Genomic DNA, 13,308 nt, shown 5'->3' with positions numbered 1-13,308 from the left:
ATAACGGCAGTTGTGTGCATACGGGGGGCAGTAACATGGGGCACAAGGCCTTTTGGAAGCGATTGCAAGTTAATTCATCGTTAATCTGGAAAAAAAAAAAACCTCTTAAATCCACCAAACACAAAAAATAGAACTTTACACTCAGGGCGTGCTCACACTAGGCCAGTCATATCGTGCTGAGGCCCACTTAACACTGAAAGCACGGCGTGTTTGGCTAGTGTGAGAGCACTGATTTACGCCCGGGCACGGCACCATTTGGCACCAGTAGATCAGTCGGTAGGGTAAGATTCCACACGTATCGGTGTCGTATAATGACTAACGCAATCGCTCCTTGCAGGTTATTAATGATTACCAACACAATTCACAATAGAAACAAAATACTAAGACTCAAAATAATCCAAAAGTCACAGCCATGGCACGCTCGCTCACCCGGGACTACATGAGTGCAAATATTAAAGATGTATCATTTCATTAAAGCGGTGGCTCCTGGCAGTTGCTTAACGATAACTGACAAAATACAAAGACTTTACAAAAGTCACACCAATGGCATGCTCGCTCACCCGCGGTTGAATTAGTGCGTGTAATCAAGACACATCATTTCACTAAAGCATTCACTCTTCTCGCAAGTAAGTAATGACAGCCGACACTTTCTTCAGTAAAAGTAATCAGAATGACATGAAGTAAGACTGGAAAGAATCCACAAAGTCAGAGACATTGTCATGAAGCAGCAGAATAGAAGTGATGAGACAAGCAAAAAGTCTGGCCTAGCATGAGTACGCCCTAAAAAAATGATAATGGGACGGTATGGTAGCAGCCATAGCCTTAGTTTATATGCGTGGTGTAGTGGCAGCGGCGGTGTTGTAAACAATTAAACACTTCTTCATTGCTGTCCTCCTCAGGGCGCAGGCGGAGATGAGAACGGTCCATCTTCCAAAGTGCAGAAAAACTTTATTTGTGACCACTGTTATGGAGCATTTAGGAGCGGCTACCACCTGAAGAGACATATCCTCATTCATACAGGTATGCTTCACGCTTTGAACATACATGCTTGAATACAACAAATCCTTAGCTGATAAGGTCTGGATATGATAGAACTGTGCTGTAAGGTTTAAAATGGCCTGCTTAGAAACATAGGTTTTTGCCTCACAGCTTTTAGTGTTGTCTGTGGGGGGCTTGAACTAAAACTGGTGCTCTTCGGTTTAGGGGAGAAGCCGTATGCTTGTGCCGTATGTGACATGAGGTTTATTCAGCGTTACCACCTGGAGAGACACAGCCTCATTCATACGGGTATGCGTCTTTTAACCGTACCCATGTTACATATATGCTCCAGACTGCATCTGTCGTCTTGAGACTGGGATAATGGACGGATGCTCAGGGTTCATTTTGTCTGTGGACAGTAATTTCCAACAAAGCCACCCCCTAAAGGCATTTGAAGCAGAAAGTTCTGGTCCCTCAACATTAAGTAAACACCTGCTCCATACAATGTAATACAGTACGGTCCATCAGCGACAAGTCCACTATTAAAAACTCTTGCTTTATGTATTTATTTTTGCTCTATCACCCCATATCTGTCATTGTAAATTATCTCTGTGTAGTTTTTAGAATACATACTACCACAGATTCCACAGTATCATATTCACAATGTGTCTATACGAAAATTTCATTTGGTGTCTCTGCAGGAGCAAAATATGCTTCTCCACCAGTTAGAGCTGCAACAGTTAATCGATGAATCGATTATCCAATTAATTGACCACTATTTTGGTATGCATTTCATCTTTTTTTAAGTTTAAAAATTTTAATATTTAATTTCAGCCTCTCAAATGGGAATATTTTTTAAATTTCCTTGATCATCCATGAAAGCAGGCCCGTGTTTTAAACCAAACAAGATATTCACACTCTTGGCTTTGACTTTGCAAACCAGTGATGGACATTTTTGCCTCTTTTCTTATATGCTGCAGACCAAACCACAAACTATATTTGGCTCATATTGATTTGATCTGTCTTGGGCCTAACCCACTCGATTAATTGAAACAAGCTTCAGATAAAGTGGGTAGCCTTAACGAGTACATTTACTAGGTTCCATTACTTCTGTACAAATTGCCTCATAATATTAACACGTTAGGGTGGAGAGAACGCGTGGGATCATAAAACAATTTGAGTGCTGATTGCAGGACTTAACTGTTAATAAACAATTGGGTTCTAGCTAAGTAACGTTAGGTAAGCAAGATTTCTTGACGGTGGACTTGAAACCTGACTGTTTGACTCTGCTATTTTTATGGAAATAGGCCAAAATATGTAATTTGTGTAACTTTTTCATTAGAGAGTCACTGCATGGACATCAGAGGACTAATTTTAAGCATTAGTATCGGTTTTGAATTTGTATTGCTCTAGTCTAGCATTTTGACTTATTTGCAGCGCAAGCTGTTTCTTCAGTTGTTTTCACTGAAATGGACAAGTCATATAATAATGTGAGAAGGTAATGTTCCTTTACAAGAGTACAAGAAGTTATGGGTCTATGTACAAGTTCCTGTTGGAGTTGGCGCGCAAGTCGGAAAATAAATTCCACATAAATCAACACCTAAGTTGCTCACACAGTACGCCGAACACATAAAGGACATATAAAATACAAAGATTAAGTACAAGAATGAAATGAAACGATAAAAAAAGAGAACTACTCTGTATGTTTTGCACACTGGCAGGGGCGCTGCAAGGAAGGGAAAGACGAGCTGCATTGGGAGGAGTTAGTCTGCTTAGTGATCACTGTCCATTTCATTGGAGCAGATCGTTTCACATGTTCAATGATACCATCTTTATCTTTCATGATGGTGGCACCGTTTCAATGGCTTGGACCCGGCATGCAGCCGATGTTGATCAGCGTTACTCCACTTTGTGAGCATTTGCGCATTTTACGATGTCTAGTTTCATTCTTCTGATGCACTGCAATCAGAAGAGCCTGCCCCATGTTTGGGAGAGATAATGAAGGGAACAAAGTTAGATAAAAAGAACAAAAGTAAAGCCCTTCCTTAGTGGAGGGACGCGCGACTGTATATCCTGTGTATCATGTTTTTTGGGGAGGGAGGGGCCACAGAAATAATGTATGGGAGTGCATATGTAACCACGAAACATCGATTGGCATGAAAAAAAAGTCAGACATAATTACAAAAACCATATCTTAATTAATCACACTATAGACTGTAGAGCAGCTTCACATCCCAATCACATCATTTGATTTATACATTTTTAGTGTGATATTTATTGCCATAATGTTTGCTCTCATTTAATTTGGTGATTTATTTTGAATGTACTAGTTGGCAATCAACAATACAATTAATGTTTATCAAATACTTGTGGGGTTATTCTAGGATAGGTCAGGATTTTCCAAGTCTTTGTGTGTGTAGCTAAAATAGTTGGCTGTTATTTGATGTAATGTAGAAGAAGTTTAGTGTTGGTAGAATGTGGTTGTGTGTGTCGACTGTCTAATTTATAATTTTAGGTGAACCTCTCAAAGTTGGTTGCGTTTGCATCCTCCTGCCTGGTGTAGTCTGATGAAAGCAGGTTCTTAGTAGGTTGTTTGCTGGTATGTTGCTTATAGTCCTTTGATGTCCACCCATATAATACATACACATTAATGGCTGCAGCTCGTGTGGCTGAGCTGTAATTATCTGGCTTAATGGTTTAGGCTTTCAAAAAAAAACAAACAAAAAAACCCTTAATGTTAATCGTTTCGGTTGGCAATTGAATGGCAAGCTTTAGCATTCTGGGGCAGGTTATCACTCTGCAGTCATGCCTAAAACAATCCGAATACCTTCAAACCACACCCCTACCCTCTCTAACTGTAAAAAGCTCATTCATCATAGCCAATAGTGGTGCAAATGTGTCTGCTGTAGTTGGCCCGTGTGATCGCTGTCTCCCGCGTGCGTGTCTTTGCTGTCTTGCTGCTGCTGCCTTGTGTGTCTCGTTCACGCATGCTTGGCTCATATATCCTGTGGCTGCTGCTTGTGTGTCGTAACTCCACGCAGAACATTAACATCAAGAAGACACACAATTGGACCTAAAATCCAGCAAACCTTTGAATGATTGTCCCGTCTGATGCCAAAGCCACATGGTAGCTAATGTGTTACTCTGTGTATGTAGGGGTGAAGCCGTACGCTTGCTCCATGTGTGACATGAGGTTCTTCCAACGCTACCATCTGGCAAGACACAGCCTCACTCATACTGGTATGCGTCTACTTCCACAAGCTCATCCCATACTTTTCAGACCAGTAACAACAATAACAAGTGTAGCATTAGCATAGTGTTTCAGTTTACAATTTTGCTACCTTTTTTTTTAAGACTTGAGGAAAAATTTGAGATGTATCCAGACATGTTAAAATGTAAGATAAATGTACTTAACGTCAGCTTTTCCCCTGCTGAAAGCTCCTCTTTGTTCCGCGCAGTTACTTTGTTGTCCCTAAAGAAACAATCTTTAGACACGTTTAATGTGGCTGACATGATTTGGCGATATAACCACACACAGCACAACGTTAGTTCCCTAAGTGGTGTGCATGGAGGACATGTGGGTATATAAGAAGAGCTACCGCGAGGGAAGAGTTGATGTGAAATTTGTCTGTTCTAGCTGATACTGACATACTTTTTGTGTGTAGGGGTGAAGCCATACGCTTGCTCCATGTGTGACATGAGGTTTTTCCAACGCTACCACTTGGCAAGACACAGCCTCACTCACACGGGTATGAGGTTGCTCTCATTTGCTCCATTTCAACCCGCAGAGTAATACCTAGTCAGTAAATTCCGGACTATGGCGTGCACCTGAATATAAGCCGCACCCACCAAATTTAAAGGGGAATTTTTTTTTTACATATATAGGCCGCACTTGGCTATAAGCCGCAGGTGTCCACGTTGTATCATGGGATATTAACATAGAAAAAAACACTATAAACCTTGCAATCCTACCTACACTCTGTTCTTAGCGTCACTCATTAGCTTCTATGAGTGAGACGTTCAGTACTTTTTTTCATCTGAATTTAAACAGCTGCCGTGGGCCAATCTGTCCAAGCAGAAGCTGTAGTAATTTTCCACTTGATTAAATTTAACTTAAAATTTGTCAGCTCATAACACGACTGCTGCATAAGACTTCAAAAGGTAATATTAGCGTTCCGAAACTACTTCCTGAATCTGCACTCAAAGCATCATGGGAACTGTAGTTCTTTGAGCCATAAATTAGCCGCATCGTTTAAGATGCAGGGTTCAAAGTATGAGAAAAAATAGTCCGGAATTTACAGTAATAATGACCTCAACTGGCCACTTGAAGTATTAATAGGAAAGGAATGATCAAACTTCTTGAGTAATGCTTATTGCTGTTTTCCATCTTTTAAACTTGAAGTTGTTCCAGAGAGCTACTGCCATTGAGTTAGCATCACTTTGACTTCAAGTTAGAACCCTTTTCAGCTGATAATAACTATAAAACCATAGCTTTTAATGCAAGAAGTGTCATGTACTTGTGCGACTGCCTTTGGCATGTCTGGATACATAACTGGCTGTACCCTTTTAACGTCATTGTGGTGTTTTTTTTCCCCTACAAAACAATTTTGCTCTGTGTGTGCAGGGGTGAAGCCATATGCTTGCTCCATGTGTGACATGAGATTTTTCCAGAGATACCACCTGGCGAGACACACACTCACACATACGGGTACATTTTTTACTTATAACACCATGGAGTGCCCTAAGTGTATAGGCCTCACCCAGCGCCCCCGCCCCTCTTTACCACTGCACGGTAGCCACACTGCTCACCACAGCTCTACTCCCTATCGGTGCATTTCCACTGTTAACCAGCTACTGGTTTTGGTTCTAAACAGGCTGTGGCAAAGCATTTGAGGATTCACGATGCTTCGGCAAAGCATTTGAGGATTCACGATGCTTCGGCAAAGCATTTGAGGATTCACAATGCTCTAATATTATACTCTGCAGTCTGCTGCCCTCAGCCTTCTCTACAATGTGTCCTCAATTTGTGTCTTTATTGTGGTGAACAGCCACATTTTGTGCATTAAATGCAGGAGAGCCTCATATTCTCCTTCATTATTGTCTATTGTTAGTGTGCCTAATTTGAAGTGGAAAACCAACCACCCCAACCAAGTTGAGTAGAGCCGAGCCGAGCTGTGTCGGTACCGTGAGAGAAGCTCAAGACAAATGCGAGCCTAAAATCCCTTGGTTATGTGCAGTTTAAGAAGTAGGCCTGTCATTATTCATTTTTTTGCATTATTTGTGTGACTAGAGACTTATTAGCTATTTTCGTATACAGATTATGTACTATTTTTGTTGCTAGTTGACAGGAGCACTTTAATAAAGTTTGGTACTGTATGCATTCAGGGGTGAAGCCGTACGCTTGCTCCATGTGTGACATGAGGTTCTTCCAACGTTACCATTTGGCAAGACACAGCCTCACTCATACTGGTATGCTGCATCTGTTCCACTTTCACTGTACCACCTTGAAATATAACCAACCTACTTCCTACAGTAGCATTTGTATGTAATTGGTGGTGAATTTCCATTCAAACATTAGGCTTTGTTGGAAAACTGTCCACTGAAAAAGTGACCCAGTAACCCTGTAATGTTAGCATAGCATGTGTATGATTGAGCACTATGTGAAAGTATCGATAACAGGCACATTACACAACAGAGATTTAATGGCAGGCATCCTTAGTTACATTTCTCCGGATATAAGGCAAATGGAGGACCAGTGAAATGGTGCATTTGCAACGGGCTTCATACTACTGTCTGCATTGAGACTGAACGTTATTAAAGTAGCTCCCAAGTATTTTTCTTGAGCTCTGGTTGGTTATGATAATCACACACGCCCTTCAGCTGATGTCTGCTCAATCTTTGTGGTGTAATGTCTCCTAAACAGTGTGTTTAAAAGCATGCTGTTACAAACACCCCAATAGCACATCCTTGTGTCTTTTACATGATGCTTGTTTTTGAGTTTTGAAATGAATCTCACCTTCTTGTGTTCCATTCAGGGGTGAAGCCGTATGCTTGCACAATGTGTGATATGAGGTTCATACAACGTTACCAGCTGGAAAGACACAGTCTCACTCACACAGGTACGTCCTTATTATTCGAACGTCGTCTTCTCATGTTTACATGGCTTCCTCAAATTTGTATTGCCACCTGTCTCGATGAGGACAAAAGATTATGTTCATGTAGTGTGCTGTGTACTTGCAGTATGTACACACTTTTATATACATTACAGTAATCCCTCGTTTATTGCGGTTATTTGGTTCCGGCCCGACGGTGGTCAGTGAATTTCTGCAAAGTAGGATTTCTTATTTATAAATCTAATATGTTCGTAGTTAGAGCATAGAAAAACTGTTAACGACCTTCTAAATGGTCAAAGTATTCTCCTGCGAGGAGGTGACAGAAATGCACAGTATCCTGAGTACAGTATCACCAGTTAAAGCTAACTACCAGCAAAATAGTCCTTTTATCGGGCAAGAACGCGTACATGGGAGCCTTAGTTGCAGTGGATGCCTTACTATAAAGCAGCCGAAGCATTTCACCCAGTTTAATGATGATGATGATGATGATGATGATGATGATGATGATAATAATCAGTACCAATGAACCTCACTCATCACGGTTAATTGGTTCCCGACCCTACTGTGATAAGTCAATTTCTGCAAAGTAAGAATTCTTATTTATAAATAAAGTATTTTTGTATTGACAGCATAGAAAACCTGTCTACGACCTATATGCTTTTTAATAATAATAATAATAATGGATTTGATTTTTATGGCGCTCTTCAAGGCACCCAAAGCGAGTATTTATTCACTCCTCAGTCAAACACTGGTGGTGGTCATGTACATCTGTAGCCACTGAGGTAGTCTGATGGAAATGTGGCTGCAAATTCACAGCTACGGCCTCTCGGACCACCACCAAACATTCATTCACATTCAAACACCAGTGTGGACAGCACTGGAGGCAGGGTGGGTGAAGTGTCTTGCCCAGGGACACAACAACAGTGACTGGGCGGAGGGAGTGAGGATCGAACCACCAGACCTCTAGACATGAAATAACACCCCTATAGTTACCTTTACACTCATATCACCCGATATAGTAGACATAATAAGAGAAAATACGACATAAGACACGTGCTCGTGTGTGTTGCTGTTAATGTGTTGTGGTGGCTCGGACAGGAAGTGATGTCTGAGGTTCAGAATTGAGTTTTAGCTCGGCATGGCTTACGGCCACAACATGTTAGGGATTATTGTTCCTGTTGTGAGGTCATTCAAATCTGCAATAAATGCCTGTTGTTCCGGTGCTCAAGTCTGATGCTTGTGTGTCTCACCCAACAATACAGTAACATTACTGACACCTAGTGACCAGTGTATAATACTACATCACGTCTTTGAGTGTGTCTTTTGAATGCCTTATAGGCATTGCTTGAGTATGCACATTTTTTACTAATAGGTTATATATATATATGGAAAAACTGATCAAGTGAAGCTGCGAATTTCCAAGCGCGAAGTGGCGAGGGATTACTGTATATGATAATGTACATGAGGTCAAAATACCTTTTTGTTTAAATTGCCGCAACCAAAACAGTTTTCAGTGTTCCACTGTAATTTGTAATTTGTGAAAGCGATTATATTGTGTTGGAAGTCGTGAGTGGGAAAAGTATCATTCTTACTTGACATATCAGTATGAGGGAATCTACATAAAATATTTAGAAATTGCCATGGTAAAGGATTCACAATGAGCAATCAAATTCACATTAGTGTATTAGTTGACCTTACTGTCTCGGGTTTACTGGTATTTAGAATAATATTAAAGAGTGTTTTATGTAAGGATAAGTTATTGACATTTGTATGATTACATTGTATTCCAGGGTATCTGTGGTCATGTGCAACTGCATACAGACAATTGTTACGTTTTCATTTATTGTGCTTAGTTGTTTGCCAACTGCCTAAAATTGTCTAACCTTTGCGATCAGCGTAAAAAAAAAAAGACCTGTAGAAATTAGGTCAACACAATTTCTTATTGGCTTTGCGTTTGTGCTCGGCGGAATGTGTCCACTAAGGACCTCAATTATTCCTTTTGGTAAGTTTGAAAAGGTTTGCAGATTTGCTTATTTCTGCGCTCTGGATAATTTTTTATTATCCATCAATTCCCTCCCCCTCCCCCTTTTAATTTTGAACACTGACTGTAGAAACCTGTAGAGAAAAGTCATGTTCAATTGGAATTGCAGACGTGCTTCCTTCCCGGCTCGGTGGGATCTCTGCTGCAAAAAAGCGCTGATGAGTGCAACCGAACTTTACTAAGAAATTAGTAAAGTTTAGCGTCGATCATTTTTGGCAGTTGATCTCTCCTTTCCACGCTAAAGCTGGTACTTTGTGTGCAATAGGGGTGAAGCCGTACGCTTGCACCATGTGTGACAAGAGGTTTTTTCAGCGCTACCACCTGGCGAGACACAGCCTCACTCATATGGGTATGCGCCTGCCAATCTTAACCCAGTCACACGATTAGGATGCTGCAACATCTGTATTAAATGTCTGTGTTCCGATGGAGCAGATTTATTCTGAATATAATAATAATAATGCTTGGCTTGTGTTTATACTGTAGTTTAAGTGGATCTGTAAGTATTTTAATTGTAAACGCTGTAAGCTTATAATTTGCCCATGTGAAAAACGTAAGGGTATGACATTGGTTATTAACCACAAATATCAATTTAGCCGGGATTGGTTGATTTTTGAAGACTTCAAGATTGATTGTTTATTTGTGGCAGAGATGCAAATTAATGCTCTTGATGCTCTGCACTTAGGTGTGAAACCTTATGCTTGCACCATGTGTGACATGAAGTTTTTTCAGCGTTACCACCTGGCGAGACACAGCCTCACTCATACTGGTATGGGTCCGCACACCGTGCCCAGTACATTCAGTGCTCTAGATCAGTGTGCATTTTTCATTTGACAGTTCACTTCAGGGAATCACTCATTCCTCCTGATAACTAGGACCTAAAAAAAACAAAAAAACCCCAATTTTTTTATTTTAGCTGTTTGACTTCCGGGGTTGGGGATGTTTTGCAGTGTTTCCCATGCATTCATCTATTTCTAGCAGGCCGCCATTAATAATTTGGACCGCCAGGAATTTTTGGCACTGCCTATTTGCTCTTGCTCACAAACACATTGTAACACACCTTGTCTGTCAGAGAATATGAAGAAAGAGCAGGAGGGATCAGTGTTGCCAGCTTACCAACTTTGTTCGACTTTACTTAGCGAGTAATGACACTCCTAGATACTTTTTTTTATTTTATTTTATTTTTTTTAAAGTGACTCGCGACAAAACTAGTTTAAAAAAAAAAAAAACTTTTGGCAGCTGACATGAAAGCACGTATCCGGTGGCGATGTTTGTGACATTGGGGAAAAAATGACAAAGACACAACAGAAGAAAGTTTATTTGTTTTAGCTTTTTATGTTTTTTTTACTCCCTTTTTGCTTATGCCTCATGGCAAATTAGGCGATTACGTCATAACGCCGCAAACCTACCACCGCCACAAATAGATAGCAGTCCTGTGGACATTGTGTTTGGGGGAAAACATATTGTTTCTATTTTTACAAAAAAAACAACTTTTGCACTTACCTTACTTACTGTAAGAAGGCATAATCTAGTCAACTCAGCCAAGATTCAACATATTTTGTGGCCATTGTAGTAGTAGTTGGGACATTAAAAAAAATGGTGATTCAAGTGGGCAACATTTTTGTAAGTAATCGCACACCTCACCAGTCTTTACTAAGGGTGGGCACAAGTACATATTTTAGGAATAATGGTGGCTGCGGCGTGGTTTGGGTGAAAGCTTGTCAGATTAGCGGCAGCAGTTTTATCAGAACACATAAACTTGTGTTCTTATTATTATACCATATACAGGTAGAAGAAGAAACCAAAGGTTTTCTTCATAGATGACCTTGACTGGCTTACATTCGGCGAGAAATACATATTGCTTGTTGAGGTAGTGTTTTTTTTTTTTGTTCTTTTTTCATAGATTTGGAATGACTTGAGTATCACCTTGAACAGTGCCTACTCTTTTCCAACCGGCCTCTAGCTGCCTGTCTGTGTTTCATATTATATTACCATTGCAATAGTTGGCATTTTTCTTATCTAAGAAGATCCCACAAAAACCACAACTATGTCAACAAAATGGCAGGAGAAACAGGCTGAAATGTATTCAGACATCATCATATTGGGATGTTTTGTCATTTTGCATGAATTGGGAAATGTGTGGTTAATAACCAATAGCTTAGGCATGGTTTTATAGACAAAATGGCAAAGTGAAGCCAAGTATTATAACATTGCCACTTTGCATTCAGGTGTGAAACCTTATGCTTGCACCATATGCGACAAGAGATTTTTTCAACGCTACCACCTGGCGAGACACAGCCTCACTCATATGGGTATGCGCCCACCTTGCCCATGACACTTAAGTCTCACATGACATCACACACAGCGTCTGTGATGGATGCTTCATCTTTTGATATACACCTCTTCATTGTTCATACAGAGATTGGTCACAACAAAACCAAGCGTTGATGCTTTCATACTAAATGTTGGTTAACAACCCATCAATTATGAATTTAAAAGTATATTGCATCACTGTTGGATTGTGACCACCCGAAAAGCCAAAAGTGTGAAAGTAATACTTGTAATACTCTGCGTTTAGGTGTGAAACCTTTCGCTTGCACCATGTGTGACATGAGGTTTGTTCAGCGCTACCACCTGGCCAGACACAGCCTCACTCATACTGGTATGCGTCTATGCACCTGCCCCTCATTACCATTTTATATGTCCATAAAGCTTTTAACAGTCTTAGCTAAAACCTTTATTAAAGGTGAAACCACATAAAAACAGTAAATTCATGTGGGTACTCATTGTAAGAGTTGTGCTACCTTTGCAGTTTGAAGGAGTTCTTAGGAAAAATGTACCACATTGCCTTTATGCTTACATGGCCTATGTTAGCATATTTTAGTGTGTTCTCACCATGCAATAGATACATTGGGATTATTACTGGTTTATTTGAGTTAAGTTGCAAACTGTAGCCCAACAAAGCAGATAATTGCACCCAGAAAGGGACTCAATGAAGTTGATTGCATGAATTGGCAATTGTGTGGTTAATAACCAATAGTTTAGGCAATGTACTGGCAAAGAATGACAACTGAGCTGTAAGTGCTGTAACATTGCCACTTTGCGTTTAGGTGTGAAACCTTATGCTTGCACCTTGTGCGACAAGAGGTTTTTTCAGCGTTATCACCTGGCAAGACACAGTCTCACTCATATGGGTATGCACCCGCCCATCTGAACAATCACACTCAACGCATTATTTCTAATGCTACTTAGTAGGGGTGTAACAGTACGGAAGCTTCGGTTTGATATAGAAGCATACCAATCTTCCGCATGGTACACATTAAAAGTGAGGGACAGGAAGTGTCACGCGTCTACTCTTTAAACAAATAAAGCACAATCCAGCCTTTGGCTAGCAGGAGTCATGTCTAGCGATAGTGCCAACGAAAGTCAGTTTGGGAACACTTGGCCTTCCGGTGAGATCCGTAAACGGACAAAGACAAGCGTATAAGCAGTGTGCCGCCATTGTTCAGTAGAGATGGGAAACAGGACTACAAGCTGGAACTACTAATGCTACACTTAAACCAATTCGAAACTTTACTACAAGTAAAATAATCATTCACACTCTTCAAATTGTTACTCTTGCGCACGTCTGCTTCCTGGCAATAACCTAAAAAGAAACCCTGGAAAACAGGGTTGTCCAAAGGTGTGGCCTGTGGGACATATCGGCCCCTCAGCTTGTTTTTTATTGTACCTCGGCATATTCTAAAAATAAAACGCATTATTAATGAAATATAGGTCATCAACTACTGTTTTTTTATTATAAGATTATCAAAAATTGTTGTCAATTAGATAATATATCAATCATCGATTAATTAATTGTTGCAGCTGTAATATTAAGTGGAACCTTGGTTAGCGTCATTAATTCGTTCCAGAAGGTCCGACTCTAAACGAAATGGACGTTGCCTGAATCACATTTTACCATAAGAAATCATGTAAATCCAATGAATCCGTTCCAGAAAGCACAAAATTTTTAACACAAACCCATTTTTTATAGTTTTACACTTATAGTGTGATATGCAGCAAACAATTTGAAATGCATATAAATACAGTACGTATAGATGATGAATGAAAGGAATGCATAAACATTAAAGGTTACTTTTACTTCATTGAGGACGTGATTCTTGACGTGACTGAAAACAG

At 40.2% G+C, this 13,308-nt stretch overlaps 1 protein-coding gene across 34 annotated transcripts in view; it reads left to right on the top strand.

Moving 5' to 3' along the window:
* Nucleotides 1–13,308, top strand: part of znf740a (zinc finger protein 740a) — a 28,668-nt gene that overhangs the window by 2,856 nt on the left and 12,504 nt on the right. For 7 of the 34 annotated variants that reach the window (XM_054784280.1, XM_054784279.1, XM_054784294.1 and 4 more), the window contains 12 exons: nucleotides 900–1,020; nucleotides 1,204–1,287; nucleotides 4,135–4,218; nucleotides 4,644–4,727; nucleotides 5,603–5,686; nucleotides 6,364–6,447; nucleotides 7,014–7,097; nucleotides 9,398–9,481; nucleotides 9,815–9,898; nucleotides 11,358–11,441; nucleotides 11,708–11,791; nucleotides 12,240–12,323. In XM_054784280.1, coding sequence (XP_054640255.1) covers nucleotides 900–1,020; nucleotides 1,204–1,287; nucleotides 4,135–4,218; nucleotides 4,644–4,727; nucleotides 5,603–5,686; nucleotides 6,364–6,447; nucleotides 7,014–7,097; nucleotides 9,398–9,481; nucleotides 9,815–9,898; nucleotides 11,358–11,441; nucleotides 11,708–11,791; nucleotides 12,240–12,323 — 1,045 coding nt within the window. The remainder of the gene's footprint in view (nucleotides 1–899; nucleotides 1,021–1,203; nucleotides 1,288–4,134; nucleotides 4,219–4,643; nucleotides 4,728–5,602; nucleotides 5,687–6,363; nucleotides 6,448–7,013; nucleotides 7,098–9,397; nucleotides 9,482–9,814; nucleotides 9,899–11,357; nucleotides 11,442–11,707; nucleotides 11,792–12,239; nucleotides 12,324–13,308) is intronic. The other 27 variants (XM_054784309.1, XM_054784300.1, XM_054784293.1 and 24 more) reach the window with 21 other exon arrangements.

The sequence above is a fragment of the Dunckerocampus dactyliophorus genome, chromosome 8 (assembly GCF_027744805.1).
Source record: "Dunckerocampus dactyliophorus isolate RoL2022-P2 chromosome 8, RoL_Ddac_1.1, whole genome shotgun sequence".
Lineage (NCBI taxonomy): Eukaryota > Metazoa > Chordata > Actinopteri > Syngnathiformes > Syngnathidae > Dunckerocampus > Dunckerocampus dactyliophorus.
This window is presented reverse-complemented; position numbering and strand designations above follow the sequence as displayed.